Source organism: Nycticebus coucang, chromosome 24, assembly GCF_027406575.1.
Source record: "Nycticebus coucang isolate mNycCou1 chromosome 24, mNycCou1.pri, whole genome shotgun sequence".
Lineage (NCBI taxonomy): Eukaryota > Metazoa > Chordata > Mammalia > Primates > Lorisidae > Nycticebus > Nycticebus coucang.
The window spans coordinates 29,954,140-29,967,081 of NC_069803.1; the positions used below are offsets into that span (position 1 = coordinate 29,954,140).

General features: G+C 38.5%; 1 protein-coding gene across 1 annotated transcript in view; it reads right to left on the bottom strand.

Moving 5' to 3' along the window:
- The window catches only part of HOOK3 (hook microtubule tethering protein 3), a 96,924-nt gene that overhangs the window by 23,282 nt on the left and 60,700 nt on the right, over positions 1–12,942 (bottom strand). The window contains exons 11-14 of the mRNA XM_053578789.1: positions 10,848–11,049; positions 7,054–7,164; positions 6,170–6,257; positions 3,846–3,915 (exon numbers count right to left, since the gene is read on the bottom strand). Of these exons, the coding sequence (XP_053434764.1) occupies positions 3,846–3,915; positions 6,170–6,257; positions 7,054–7,164; positions 10,848–11,049 (471 nt within the window). The remainder of the gene's footprint in view (positions 1–3,845; positions 3,916–6,169; positions 6,258–7,053; positions 7,165–10,847; positions 11,050–12,942) is intronic.

Below are 12,942 nucleotides of genomic sequence, written 5' to 3' on the forward strand. Positions count from 1 at the left end.
GTGACAATCACATAGAACGTGCCATCACATTGAATGCAGGATAACGTAATTGAGTATTAATTCCTATGAAGATGGATTTGTAGAAGACACAGTCCATTCTTTAATTACACAGGGTCATTTTTAGTGAGCCCCACGTAGACAGTACTACCAGATCAGAGATACTATGAAAAGCTGTGTTTTTCATGGAAAAAGAAAAACCAAATCAAAATAAGAAACAAACACAAAAATTTCTGCTCTTATTTTGTAAACATCATAAATCTTAAAAAGTATTTTAGGGGTATTTGCGAAACTTGGTAAATGTAGAATATAAATGTTTTGGCACAGTAACTGAGATAACGCCGGAAAGGCTATGTTAACCACTGGGATAAAAATGTGTCAAATGGTTTATGAAGTGAGTGTATGATGCCCCATAATCATATCATTGTATACACTTATGATTTAATAAAAAAATTAAAAAAAAAAAAATAATAATTATGATGGTAACATGGAAAAAAACAAAATAAAAAAAAATAAAAATATGTACACCATGGAATATTATGCAGCCTTAAATAAAGATGGAGACTTTAAAAAAAAAAAAAAAAAAAAAAAAAAACAAAATAAGCAATACACAGATAGGGCCACATCAAATGTAAAACATTCTACAAGTCAAGAAAATCAACAAAGTGTAAAAACAACCCCCAAATTAGGGAGAAATATTTACATACTATATACCTGATAAGGAACTGGTGATGAAGAGCACACTTATAGGTTTGACTTAAAATGTATAAAAGCAAATTGTGTAATCAAAATGTATGTACCCCTATAATGTTCTTAAATAAAAAAATGAATGGAAAAAAAAAAAAAAAGTATTTTACCTTTCCTACTGAAAAGGCAAGAGTTGAATCTGTGACCCATTTCAAGCAACTATATAGAACTTGATATGTTCTGTATATGGGCAACACTGACTTCTTATTTTTCTTTTTTTTTTTTTGTAGAGACAGAGTCTCGCCTCATGGCCCTCAGTAGAGTGCCGTGGCCTCACACAGCTCACAGCAACCTACGACTCCTGGGCTCAAGTGATTCTCCTGGCTCAGCCTCCCGAGTAGCTGGGACTACAGGCGCCCACCACAACGCCCGGCTATTCCTTGGTTGCAGTTTGGCCGGGGCCGGGCTCGAACCCGCCACCCTTGGTACATGGGGCCGGCGCCCCACCGACTGAGCCACAGGCGCCGCCCTGACTTATTTTTCAATTACAAAGTAAACACAGTCATCATACAGGAAAAAAACACAAATGAAAAGAAAATACATTCCCTTCACAACTCTATGGTGCATAATGACTACTGCTGAAAGGGACCCTTCCAATTCTATACAGATACAAACACAGGCTTAAAAAAACAAACAGGATCACACAGAACAAATTACTCTGGTATCAGCTATTTACACTTAAAATGTCACAATCATTTCATACCCTTAAATATCATACTTGAATATTTTAAATGACATGGTGTTGAAATATATAAATGAATCATCACTTATTTCATCAATGCTCAGTTATCAGGCATTTAGATTTTAGAGCTTTAACAAATTAATAATGATCAGCTTTCTACACATCCTATTTATTTCCTTAGTAATAATTCCCCCCAAAATAATTCTGGGGTCAAAAGATAGGTGCATTTTTAGATAATAGACACATTCTGCTAAAAAGAAAAGTTATACTACTTTAATCTTCTACCCTAGTTTATGAGATTTCCAATTTCTCCACCTTTATCATAAATGAAAGCCACTGTCTAAGACATATGCTACAGAATTTTCATCTCTATTTATCATTCCATTTTCTTAAAAGCTATTCTGGGCCTAAGTATATTTTGATTTTTGCCCAGACATACTCAGGAAAGCCATATTTATTGAATCTTTCTTCTTGTTCTTAGTTTAGAAAGCCAACTGTATTACCACCAATAGACTTCCTTAAAAATTGTGGCTTTTTGGATATAATGATGTATTTATAAATATTATGTATTCACTCAACTATTTTTTTTTTTTGAGACAGAGTGTTGCTCTGTTGCCCAGGCAAGAGAGCCATGGTTTCACCTAGCTCACAGCAACCTCAAACTCCTGGGCTCAAGCAATCCCTTGCCTCGGCCTCCCAAGTAGCTGGGACTACAGGCTCCCGCCATACCACCTGGCTAATTTTTCTATTTTTAGCAAAGATCAGGTCTTGCTCTTGCTCAGACTGGTCTTGAACTCCTGAGCTCAAGCAGTCTACCCACTTCAGCCTCCTGGAGTGCTAGGATTACAGGCATGAGCCACCTTGCCTGGCCAATTCAACTAACTATTGGTTCAATCAGAAAGCAGCATTATCAGATGGCAGAAAAGTAGGCACACAAGGTGCTCCCAGAGTGGTGCTGCATTGTACTTATTTTATTTATATGTAAATGCCAACAAACAAAAAAAAATTATCTTCATTTATTCACAAGGAATTTCAGTGCTTATTTCAACTTTTATAGTTTATAAATAAAGATTTTTAGGGGGGTGGGGCCTTGGTGTGTGTCACACTTTATGGGGGCAAGACATGATTGCAAGAGGGACTTTGCCTAACAATTGCAAAGCGTAACCTGGCTTATTGTACCCTCAATGAATCCCCAACAATAAAAAAAAAAAAGAAGAAGGATTTAGGAGTGGGAGGAAGTATTTGTATTTACAGAAGGGCAACCTCAGGGATGCTTACAGTGGTGAAAATGTTTTGTATCTTGACTGTATCAATGTCAATATCCTGGTTGTGATATTGTAGTATGGTTTTTTAAGATGTTATAACTGAGGGAAACTGGGTAAAGTGTCTATGGGATCTCTATATTATTTCTTACAATTGTATGTGAATACTTCAGAATACAAATTTTAATTTATAAAAAAAAAATAATAAAAATAATAAAAATTTTTACACAACCATTACTTCATTTAATACCCGAAGGATGTTGTAAAGAATCAAGATCAGTGTCAATTTTCAAAATGGGAAAACTGACCCAGAAAAGGAAATGGCAATAGTCTGGATTTATCATTCTCTTTCCACTGGACCCTTGGTGCCTCCCCCACCTATTTTTAATTCTTATACATAAAGCTAGGTATGTACTGAAATAAATGGAATTTTTAAAACGCAATGACTAAGTAAAAATATAAGGTATCACTGAGGGAAGAGCGGTAGGGATAGGGAGAGATTTTCTCCTGTTTATAGCATTCTGTCTTTCCCAGGTCGTTCTATGGGGTTAACAGATAATTTTTTTGTTGTTGTTACCCTTGGTAGAGTGCCATGGCGTCATAGCTCACAGCAACCTCAAACTCCTGGGCTTAAGCAATTCTCTTGCCTCAGCCTCCCAAGTAGCTGGGACTACAGGTGCCAGCCACAACGTCTGGCTATTTTCAGAAACCAGGTCTTGCTATGGCTCAGGCTAGTCTAGAACCTGTGAACTCAGGCATTCTACCTGCCTCGGTTTCCCAAGTGCTGGGATTACAGGCATGAGCTGCCGCGCCCGGCCTCATATAGGTAAATCTTAGTAACTGTTTCACAGGCCCATAGCAAAAAGCACAGGCATTGTCTACGGGCCACTGCTAAACGTCTGCTGGGGATACTCAAGGTCAGGGTTAGTTTCCTTTGTATGTAGAGGGACTGACCCGTTGAAGCATGAAAATTAATTCTCTGTCGGGCCAGTTGAAGAAAGCTTCTAACAAGCTGAAAACATGAAAACTCAACACTGAAGTTCAAGTTCAAAGTGTCGGTAATAAAGAATAAGGAACTGATGCTCTTAATGTTGTAGAGGAGCAAGTGTTTCCAGGAATACTGTGCAGTGTGACCATGAACATCATCAGCTCCTTACCTGATTTCAGGAGTAACAATCTCTGCTGCCAGACTGTCTGAGGACTCCTGACTTCCCAAAGGCATTAATCCTGTAAATATACAAACATGGAAATAAGGTTAATACAAAGCACAATTGCTTCCTTCAGTTAAGTTGTACTAACCCTGTTTTGAGTATTGATTTTAACAGCTCAAATCATCATTTTTCTCAAGTAAAAGACCATGTCATGGTAGTCTTACGATATTATTACCTATATTATTTTACCATTTTAACTATACTACTTAACTGTCATGCACAGAAATTCTGTGACCAATAAAGCAAGAACCCCCGATTCTCCTTCCCCAGCCCTCAACAGCCTTTGACTTTCTGCCTCTCTCAATGATTTGCCTGTTCTAGATACTTCATGTAAGTGGAACCATACAATATTTGTTATCTGTGCCTGGCTTACTTCACTTATGGTGTTTTAAAGATTCATTCATATCACAGAATTTATCAAAAACTTCATTTTTTTTGAGACAGTGTCACTCTGTTGCCCAGGCTACAGTGCTAGGGCCTCAGCCTAGCTCACAGCAACCTCAGACTCTTGGGGGGAAGCGATCCTCCTGACTCAGCTTCCTCAGTAACTGAGATTACAGGTGCCTGCCACATCGCCCAGATAGTTTTTCTATTTTTAGTAGAGACAGAGTCTTGCTCTTGCTTAGGCTGGTTTCAAACTCCTGAGCTCAAGTCATCTTCCCACCTTGGCCTCTCAGAGTGCTAGGATTACAAGCGTAAGCCATCCTGCCCAGCCAAAACTTCCTTCTTCTTTTTGGCTGCATAATAGTCCATGGTATGTACATAGTATATTTGTTTATTGATAGGACACTGGAGTTGTTTCCATCTATTGGCTACTGTGAATAAGACTGCTATGAACATCTGTGTATAATTATCTGGCGGAGTCTCTGTTTTCAATTGTTTTGGATATACACCTATACTTCAGAATGAAACTGCTGGTTCATACGGTAATTCTGCTTAACTTTTACTGAAAAGCCTATTGCAATGCACAAGCATTCCAATTGCTCCACATTCTTGCCAACACTTAACACTTATTTTTCTTTTTTATTTTGGTAATAGCTCTCATTATTGGTGTGAAGTGACACATTTTTAGTGACTTTTTTAGTTCAGCACTTTCCCATGTGCTCATTTGCCACCTGTCTATCCTCTGTGGAGAACGTGTATTCCAGTTCTGGAACAGTGTGTACCGGATGGTGGTGGTGGGTTTTTTTGTTGTTGTTTCGGGATTTTTTTGCTGTCTCTGTCGAGTTGCAGAAACTATTTGTGTATTCTAGATATTAGTCCCTGATTTATGATTTACAAATATTTTCTCCCTTTTTGTGGATTGTTATCACTCTGTTTACAATTTCCTTTGAAGCATAAAAGTTTTTAATTTTGACGAAGTCCATTTTATATTTTTTTGTTCATGCCTGTGCTTTTGGGATCAATTCCAGTAAATCACTGCCAAATCCAATGTCATAAAGATTTTACTCTGTTTTCTACTAAAAGTTTAATAATTTTAGCTCTTATGTTTAGGTCATTGACCCATATTCGGTTAATTTTTACATATGGTATAAAGGTAAGGATCCAGCTTCATTCTTTTGTATGTGAACAAGCAAAATATATAATCCCTTTCTTCTTTATTTTTTTGTTGTTTGTTTTGAGACTGAGCCTCACTCTGTCACCCTGGGTAGAGTGCTGTGGCATCATAGCTCATAGCAACCTCAAACTCCTGGGCTCAAACAATCCTCCTGCTTCAGCCTCCAGAGTAGCTGGGACTACAGGTGTGAACTGTAGTGGATTACTTGAGCTCAGGAGTTTGGAACAAGCCTAAGCAAGAGTAAGACCCCATCTCTACTAAACTAGAAAAAATAAACTAGGCTGGATGTGGTGGCTCATGCCCGTAATCCTAGCACTCTGGAAGGCTGAGGTGGGCAGATGATCTGACCTCATGGGTTCAAGACCAGCCTGAGCAAGAGCAAGACCCCATCTCTAAAACGAGCTGGGAGTTGTAGCAGGCACCTGCAGTCCCAGCTACTTGGGCAGCTGAGGTAAGTAGCTCAAGAGTTTGAGGTTGCTGTGAGCTACTGATGCCAGCACTCTACCCAGGGCAACAAAGTGAGACTCTGTCTCAAATTAAAAAAAAAAAAAAAAAAAATCTGGGTAACAGTTTAAAAATTTATATCAATTTTACTGCCTTGTTAACAAGTTTTTATTTTCATCTGTTGGTGCAATCATCTTAAAGTGAACCTAATATTTTTACTGAAACCATTAGAAATAAATCATTTTGGGGGCTCCCGAAATGTCTTCACCTTGCGTTGTGAGCTGCCCTTCCTGAGCCTGCACACAGCGAAGCTCTTCAATGGTCTCCTTCAGTGAGTCCCTTTCAGTTCTCAGCCTCTGGGGGACATAAACACAGGAAGGTGAGCTCCAAGGGTTATGAACTGATTCATCAGTGGTCTCTGCCTTACCCACCAAATGATAACCAACAGTGAACATGAACATGTTTCCCCTGAGGATCTTTTATGAAATTAACATGGAAAAAATTAAAACTTTTTTTCTAATTTAACAATATTGAGTATCTACCATGTGCAAGGCAGTATGCTGTCCAGTTAAACATGAGAATCAGAACTATCTCCATCCTTAACAGTAATTGCTTTTTCTATTTTTTTTTTTGCAGTTTTTGGCCAGGGCTGCGTTTGAACCCACCACCTCCAGCATATGGGGCCGGCGCCCTACTCCTTTGAACCACAGGGCCGCCCCTTAACAGTAATTTCTTAACATTCTTTTCAATAAACGTAAGAGATCAAATACATTAAATATTCATAGATTATGACAAAGTAAAAATATTTTTAAAAGATTTAAAATATGTTGAACAACAAAGAATCCTTATATTAAACATAGAGAAAACAGAAAAGCTACACAAATTTATAGAAAGTCATGAGCAGAACAATGTAAAAGAGGAAATAATGGTACAAATGATAAATATATAAAAGAAATTAAAATGGAAGTAAAAATATTCTTTTTATCTTTTATTTTAGATCTATTGCAAATGAAAATCTTTTATAATTTAAAAATAAATAGAATCTCTAATTTTTTAATTCATAAACAGAAGGGATAAATGTCTAAAAATGTGAATATTGTTGCCTTAATATCAGTAATGCTCAAAATTGAAATGCCTAATACATATACTCACATCCTTTTCTTTCTGAAGACTGTCAACTTTTTCTTTTAGCCGCTTATATTCAAAATCTAATTTATCTGCTTTCTTTGATTCTTCAGATAATCTATTTTGTAGTTCTACTACCTGATACAGAAAGATACCATTACTTTTTATAATTTGAAACATTAGAAATTACCATGATTTTCTTCTATATTCTATGAGATTATACTCAATTATTCAAATAAATGCATATGATACTGCAGCCAAACACAATGGAAAGAGCTAGGAATAAAAATCTGCCCAGATTCCTGTGGGTTTCCACACCAGAATCATCCAGAACAACAACATTCAGAATAGTAAGAATCTTCAGGATTTTCATCCCCAGCCATACAGATAAGTGAGTAGTCTGAAATACCTTTTGTATCAAACAAAAGAAATGGTAGGGAGGAGGGGAGGTCCAATTGCACAGGGAAGCTTACAAGAAAGTGAGGGAAATCCTCAGCAGCCAAACAGGAACGGGAAGTGCATGCGGACACTCTGGGAACAATGAAATACAAATAAAATGCAGATGAAAAGTAAGCCAACTGCCAATACCATGAACACAGCTCTGAGTTTAATAGGAGACAGGAGGTAGTTAAACCACCTGGGGCTTTAAAAGTACAATGAGTCAGTCAACAGGTGGGTTAGGAAAAAAAAAAAAGTCCATCAGCTGGAAAAGTAAATGAGTGCTTTGGATTTAAAAATGTGTAACTTGGAAATTTCTAATCACGGTCTGTTAATAATACATGAATTTGTGTTTGAGTTTTTCTACTTGCCTTGTCTGGGAAAATCTGAGCCAAGTAAATTAAATTTAAAGTGGTCCTAGTTGGTGATGCTGTGGAAAGTCTGGCATGAACACATATTGTCTGTAGAAGCAAACCTCAACCCATGACCCCAGGATTCTCAAAGATAAAGATGAGGCATTAAGAGAACAAATCCAAAATTACAAAGGTCAAGGACCTATGCCACAATGAACAGAGTTAATGGAAAACACTAACAGCAATGACAACAACAAAATAGGACAGGAAGATCTCTAAGGATTTCAGATTAGAATTATCAAATACAAAATATATATACTATACAAATTCTGAGGATGGCAAAAAAGGCCACTCTCCAACTCATTTTATTAGGATAGTAAAAGTTCAATACCAAAACCAGATAAGGAAATTATAAGAGAGAGAATTTCAAGTGATTCATAGGAGGAAAATATTCTAAGTGAACAAAAAAAGTGAATCAAATAACATGAAAACAACAAATAAATTCACCATGACAACTTCACTTTATCTCAAGAATGCAAGGATGGTTTAAGTTTTAAAAATTCACTAATATAATTCACCACAGTAATAGAAAGGAGAAGAAGCATATGACTCTCTCAATAAATGTAGGAAAAATAATTGGTTAAATCCAACCACCACTTAGGCTAGAAACTCTGAGCAAATTAGGAAAACAAAAGAATTTCTGTATCTTAATAAAAGGTGGTGTCAAAAAACTGCAGTGATCCTTATATCAGTAGGATCACTGATATAAAATAAAATATGCTGTATATAATCAACAAGAAATCATTTCCCACTATTATTGTTTCCACTCGTTGTATTAAAGACCAGGTATGCTGATTAAGAAGAAAAAAAGAGTATGAAGCAGAAAGAAACACAACTGCTTTTATTTGTTTACTGTATCACTTCTGAAAAGAGAATCTATAGACATTATAAGAAGTAACAAGAGAATTTCGCAAAGATACAGAATCAACATATAAAAATCAATTCCATTCACGTAAATCATCAACAGACTAAAAAGGCTATCTTTCTTTATCTAACTGCATTAACAACAAACCAACCAAAGCATAAAGTACCTAAGAATAAATGTGGTGAAATATGCTCATGATCTTTAGAGGAACATTATCAAACTTAACTGAAAGACATGAATAAATAAATCATGCTCACAGATAGGAGCAACTCTCCCCAAAATGACCAACAGACGCCAGGTCTTATCTAACTGCAAAAGCTTGGGATTAAAGGGCAAGCAAAGGGCCAAGAATAGAAAATTCTGAAGAAGAACAAGGTATGGAGGTCTGCACTACCATACACTGAGGTTACTAAAGATGTATAAAAGTAAGAGTGTGGTATTGGCGTATGAACAGCTGGAGGAAGGCCAAGGGCACAGAAGCGATGCCCAGAAACAAGCTGTACACACACGGAACTTGAGACCCTATGACAGAGGGGTGGGGCGTTGTGAAGGAGTGGACTGCTGCATAAAGGGGACAGGATGACGGCTTCTCCACACAGACAAGAGCTGTGTCAAACTGTCCCTCCCTCACACACTACATAAAAACCAACTCCAGGCCAATCAAAGACTTAACTGGACAAAACAAACTTTCTATCTTTGTAAAGAAAATAGAGGAGATTAGACTTAGATACTTAGTATAAAATAATTTCTTAAACAAACATAAAAAGCAAAGATCATAAAAAAAAGATACTTAAATTTCATTATAGTAACATTATCAACTTCAAAAAAGGTAAAAAGACAGGTCAAAGACCGGTAGGAGATAAAAAAAAATGTGCAAGTGATAAAAAATTAATATCTAGAAGATAAAAAGAACTTTTAGAGGTCAGAAAGAAACGATTCAATTTTAAAAATGGGTAACAGATTAAAAAATAGGCAATTCACAGAAGAAATGTGGTTAGTAAATGCATTTACACTCAGGGTAATACGAAATATAATCATAAGGAGACGCCGTTACATATGCTTCAAATTGGCAAAATTTAAAGTTTGACAATACTATGTGTTGGTGATGATGGGACCACAGGAGCTCATAATAAGCTGTGTGCTGATAATACTACCACCCACTCTGGAGAACAATCTGGTACTATCTGACTACACTGCAGAGCCTCTGAGAAATTCCATAAAGACAGAAAACCTTCACACATCTATAAAAAAGAACCTGTTCAACACTTATATCTTTACTATTTCTTTCAATAGATTAAAAAAAAAAAAAAGCCGAAACATCCTATGTCTTTCAATAGGAAAACAAATAAATTTTGACAGTCACTTCCTGGGATACTGGACAGCTGTGAAAATGAACATTATAAAGCTGTATCTGTCAACATAAATGAACTTCACAAATATATACCACTAAGCAAAAAAATAAATTATACAAGAGTACTGTCACTGTATCATTTACATGAAGTTTTCAAACATGTCAAATGCTCCAAATTTTCAGGGATGTAGGAAAAGTATAAAGAGATTCATTGGAACAAAAACCCCAGAAACTATGGAGCGTTCTTCCCTGTAATGAGGAGGGAAGAGTATGCTTTTTTTTTTTAGCATAACTATTCGTTGTATTTTCTTTTTCTTTCTTTCTTTTTTTTTTTTTTTTTGAGATAAAGTCTCACTCTGTCACCCTGGGTGGAGTACCATGGCGTCACAGCTCACAGCAACCTCAAACACTTGGGCTCAAGTGATCCTCCTGCCTCAGCCTCCGAAGGACTACAGGCACCCGCCACAGTACCCAGCTAGTGCTGTATTTTTCTTTTATTTTTGTGTATTTCTTAAGTATCACATAATAAATTAAAAATAAATAAATAAAAGCATCTGCTATAGAAACCAATCAATAACATCTGAATAAGAACTGAGTTTAAACTTTTTAAAAAATAAGATAAACATAAATACAATCAAGAAAAGATAAAAACAGTACTGTGAAAACAAAAGCTGGCAGATTTTTGATTAGACACAGGTTATAATGGAGGACTTGCTTGAACTCTCCATGGAGAAACTACGTTCCTGTCTCTTACCTGTCTCTTGTAGGTCTCCAGCTGGCTCCGAGCAGCGTTGGCCTTCCGTAGCTCCTCCTCCAGACTGACCGTGTTCTGCATGTACACACTGTTCTTCTCTTCTAAGAGTTTAACCTGCCGCCTCAAATCACCAAGGTCTTCTAGCTTCTTTTTGTAAGATTCCACTTGACCTTCTAGTTTAGACACTTTATCAGAAGAATGTCTAGGATGAGATGGGAAATTAAAAATTAGAAACAGATCTGTAGCGGGCGGTGCCTGTGGTTCAAAGTGTAGGGCACCGGCCCCATATACGGAGGTGGCAGGTTCAAACCTGGCCCTGGCTCAAAACTGCAAAAAAAAGAAAACAAAAGAAACAGATCTATAATGGTAAAGCTTTTTAGACGCTGCTGAACCAAGAGACTCATGTTCTAATGAAATTATAAAATCAAAAGTAATCCCAGGTTAATTTTTTGTCGAGGTTAAAAAATGACCAAAAGTACAACAAAAAGTGTAACAGAGAATGTTCTACATTTAAGGAAAGCAAACAGGAGAGGCAGCCAACAGAGTCACATGCAGCACTGTGCAGTGTCCAAGTGATCTGGCCAGTATGAGTGACCACAGGAACATGGCTTCAGCGGGACAGTGGGTCAGGAGCAGGCAGTGGGCTGAGGCGAGAACATAAATCTTACTTTATGTTCTAACTTTGGTTCTGGAGGGAAGGAGAGAGTTACTAAATCCCTCTCTTTTAAGGTCAAAGAGACCCAACTGTGTGTTGTCTGCGTGTGTGTATAAAGGAGGGAGGTTCAAAAGGCAAAGAGATAGGAGGACAGGATGCACCACAGTCCCTGCACAGGCAAGAATGGCTGAGACCCAGAGCTCTGCTGAAGGACTAGCCCCAGACAGGAGGACAGACAACAGGTCTATGCTCTTGAAGCAAAAAAGAAAAGATGAAAAAAAAAAAGCAAAGATGGCTCAGGATGCAGGGAAGCGTGGCAGTGCTGGAGACAGAGAACATGGGTCAACTACTGAGAAGAAAGTATAGGGAGGAGAGGTGGGTGGAGAGCAGGGCAGACGTGTCCTGCAAACAGTCATAGCTGAGGTCGGTGCTGCCTGGCCGGTGGCAGAGTCCGGTGAGCAGCGAGTGCACTAGTATGTCACAGGACAAGACTTACCACCATGTGATTGTCCCTGTTCTTTCTTAGGACTCAAAGAGCAAAGGCGGAAAATAGAGATGGCTGAAATTTTCCAATACAGGAGACTACCAGGTCTGACAATTAAGTTCACGAACTCATCCTAGAAAAAGTGCTACATTCCTCATTACTGATTATCTCTATGGTCACCAGACGGCCAAGGGGAGTACCTTGAACGTGACATAGTGACATTCAGCAAGGAGGGATGTAACACTTTTTCTAGGATGAATTCATGAACTTAACTGTCTAATCTAATTTGGCAACAGCTCCAATGGTCATTCTAGAAAATTTTCAAAATTGTGTTGAAAGGTGGACTAGGCACTGGCCTTGGTGCAGTTTCCCAAAGGCAGTACTCTGAAGGTGACCGTAGTGATACTCAGCAGGCAGAGACGAAGCACTTTTTCTAGGATGAGTTTTTTAAATTAAGTGTCAAGGCTCATATCAGAAGCAGAAGTGGAAGAACAAGGTGGCAGGGAGTGAAGGGCCTCATGAGAGAGAAACCAAAGGGGCCACAAAAAGGTCCAGCAAAAAGATGAGGCCCTGCGAGTGTGACAGCCCCTGAGATGAGGCCCTGTGGGTGCGACGGCCCCCGAGATGAGGCCCTGTGAATGTGACAGCCCAGCCCCTGAGATGAGGCCCTGTAGGTGTGACGGCCCCTGAGATGAGGCCCTGCGAGTGTGACAGCCCTTGAGATGAGACCCTGTGGGTGTGACGGCCCCCGAGATGAGACCCTGTGAATGTGACGGCCCAGCCCCTGAGATGAGGCCCTGTGGGTGTGACGGCCCCCGAGATGAGGCCCTGTGAATGTGACAGCCCAGCCCCTGAGATGAGGCCCTGTAGGTGTGACGGCCCCTGAGATGAGGCCCTGCGAGTGTGACAGCCCTTGAGATGAGGCCCTGCGGGTGTGACGGCCCCTGAGATGAGGT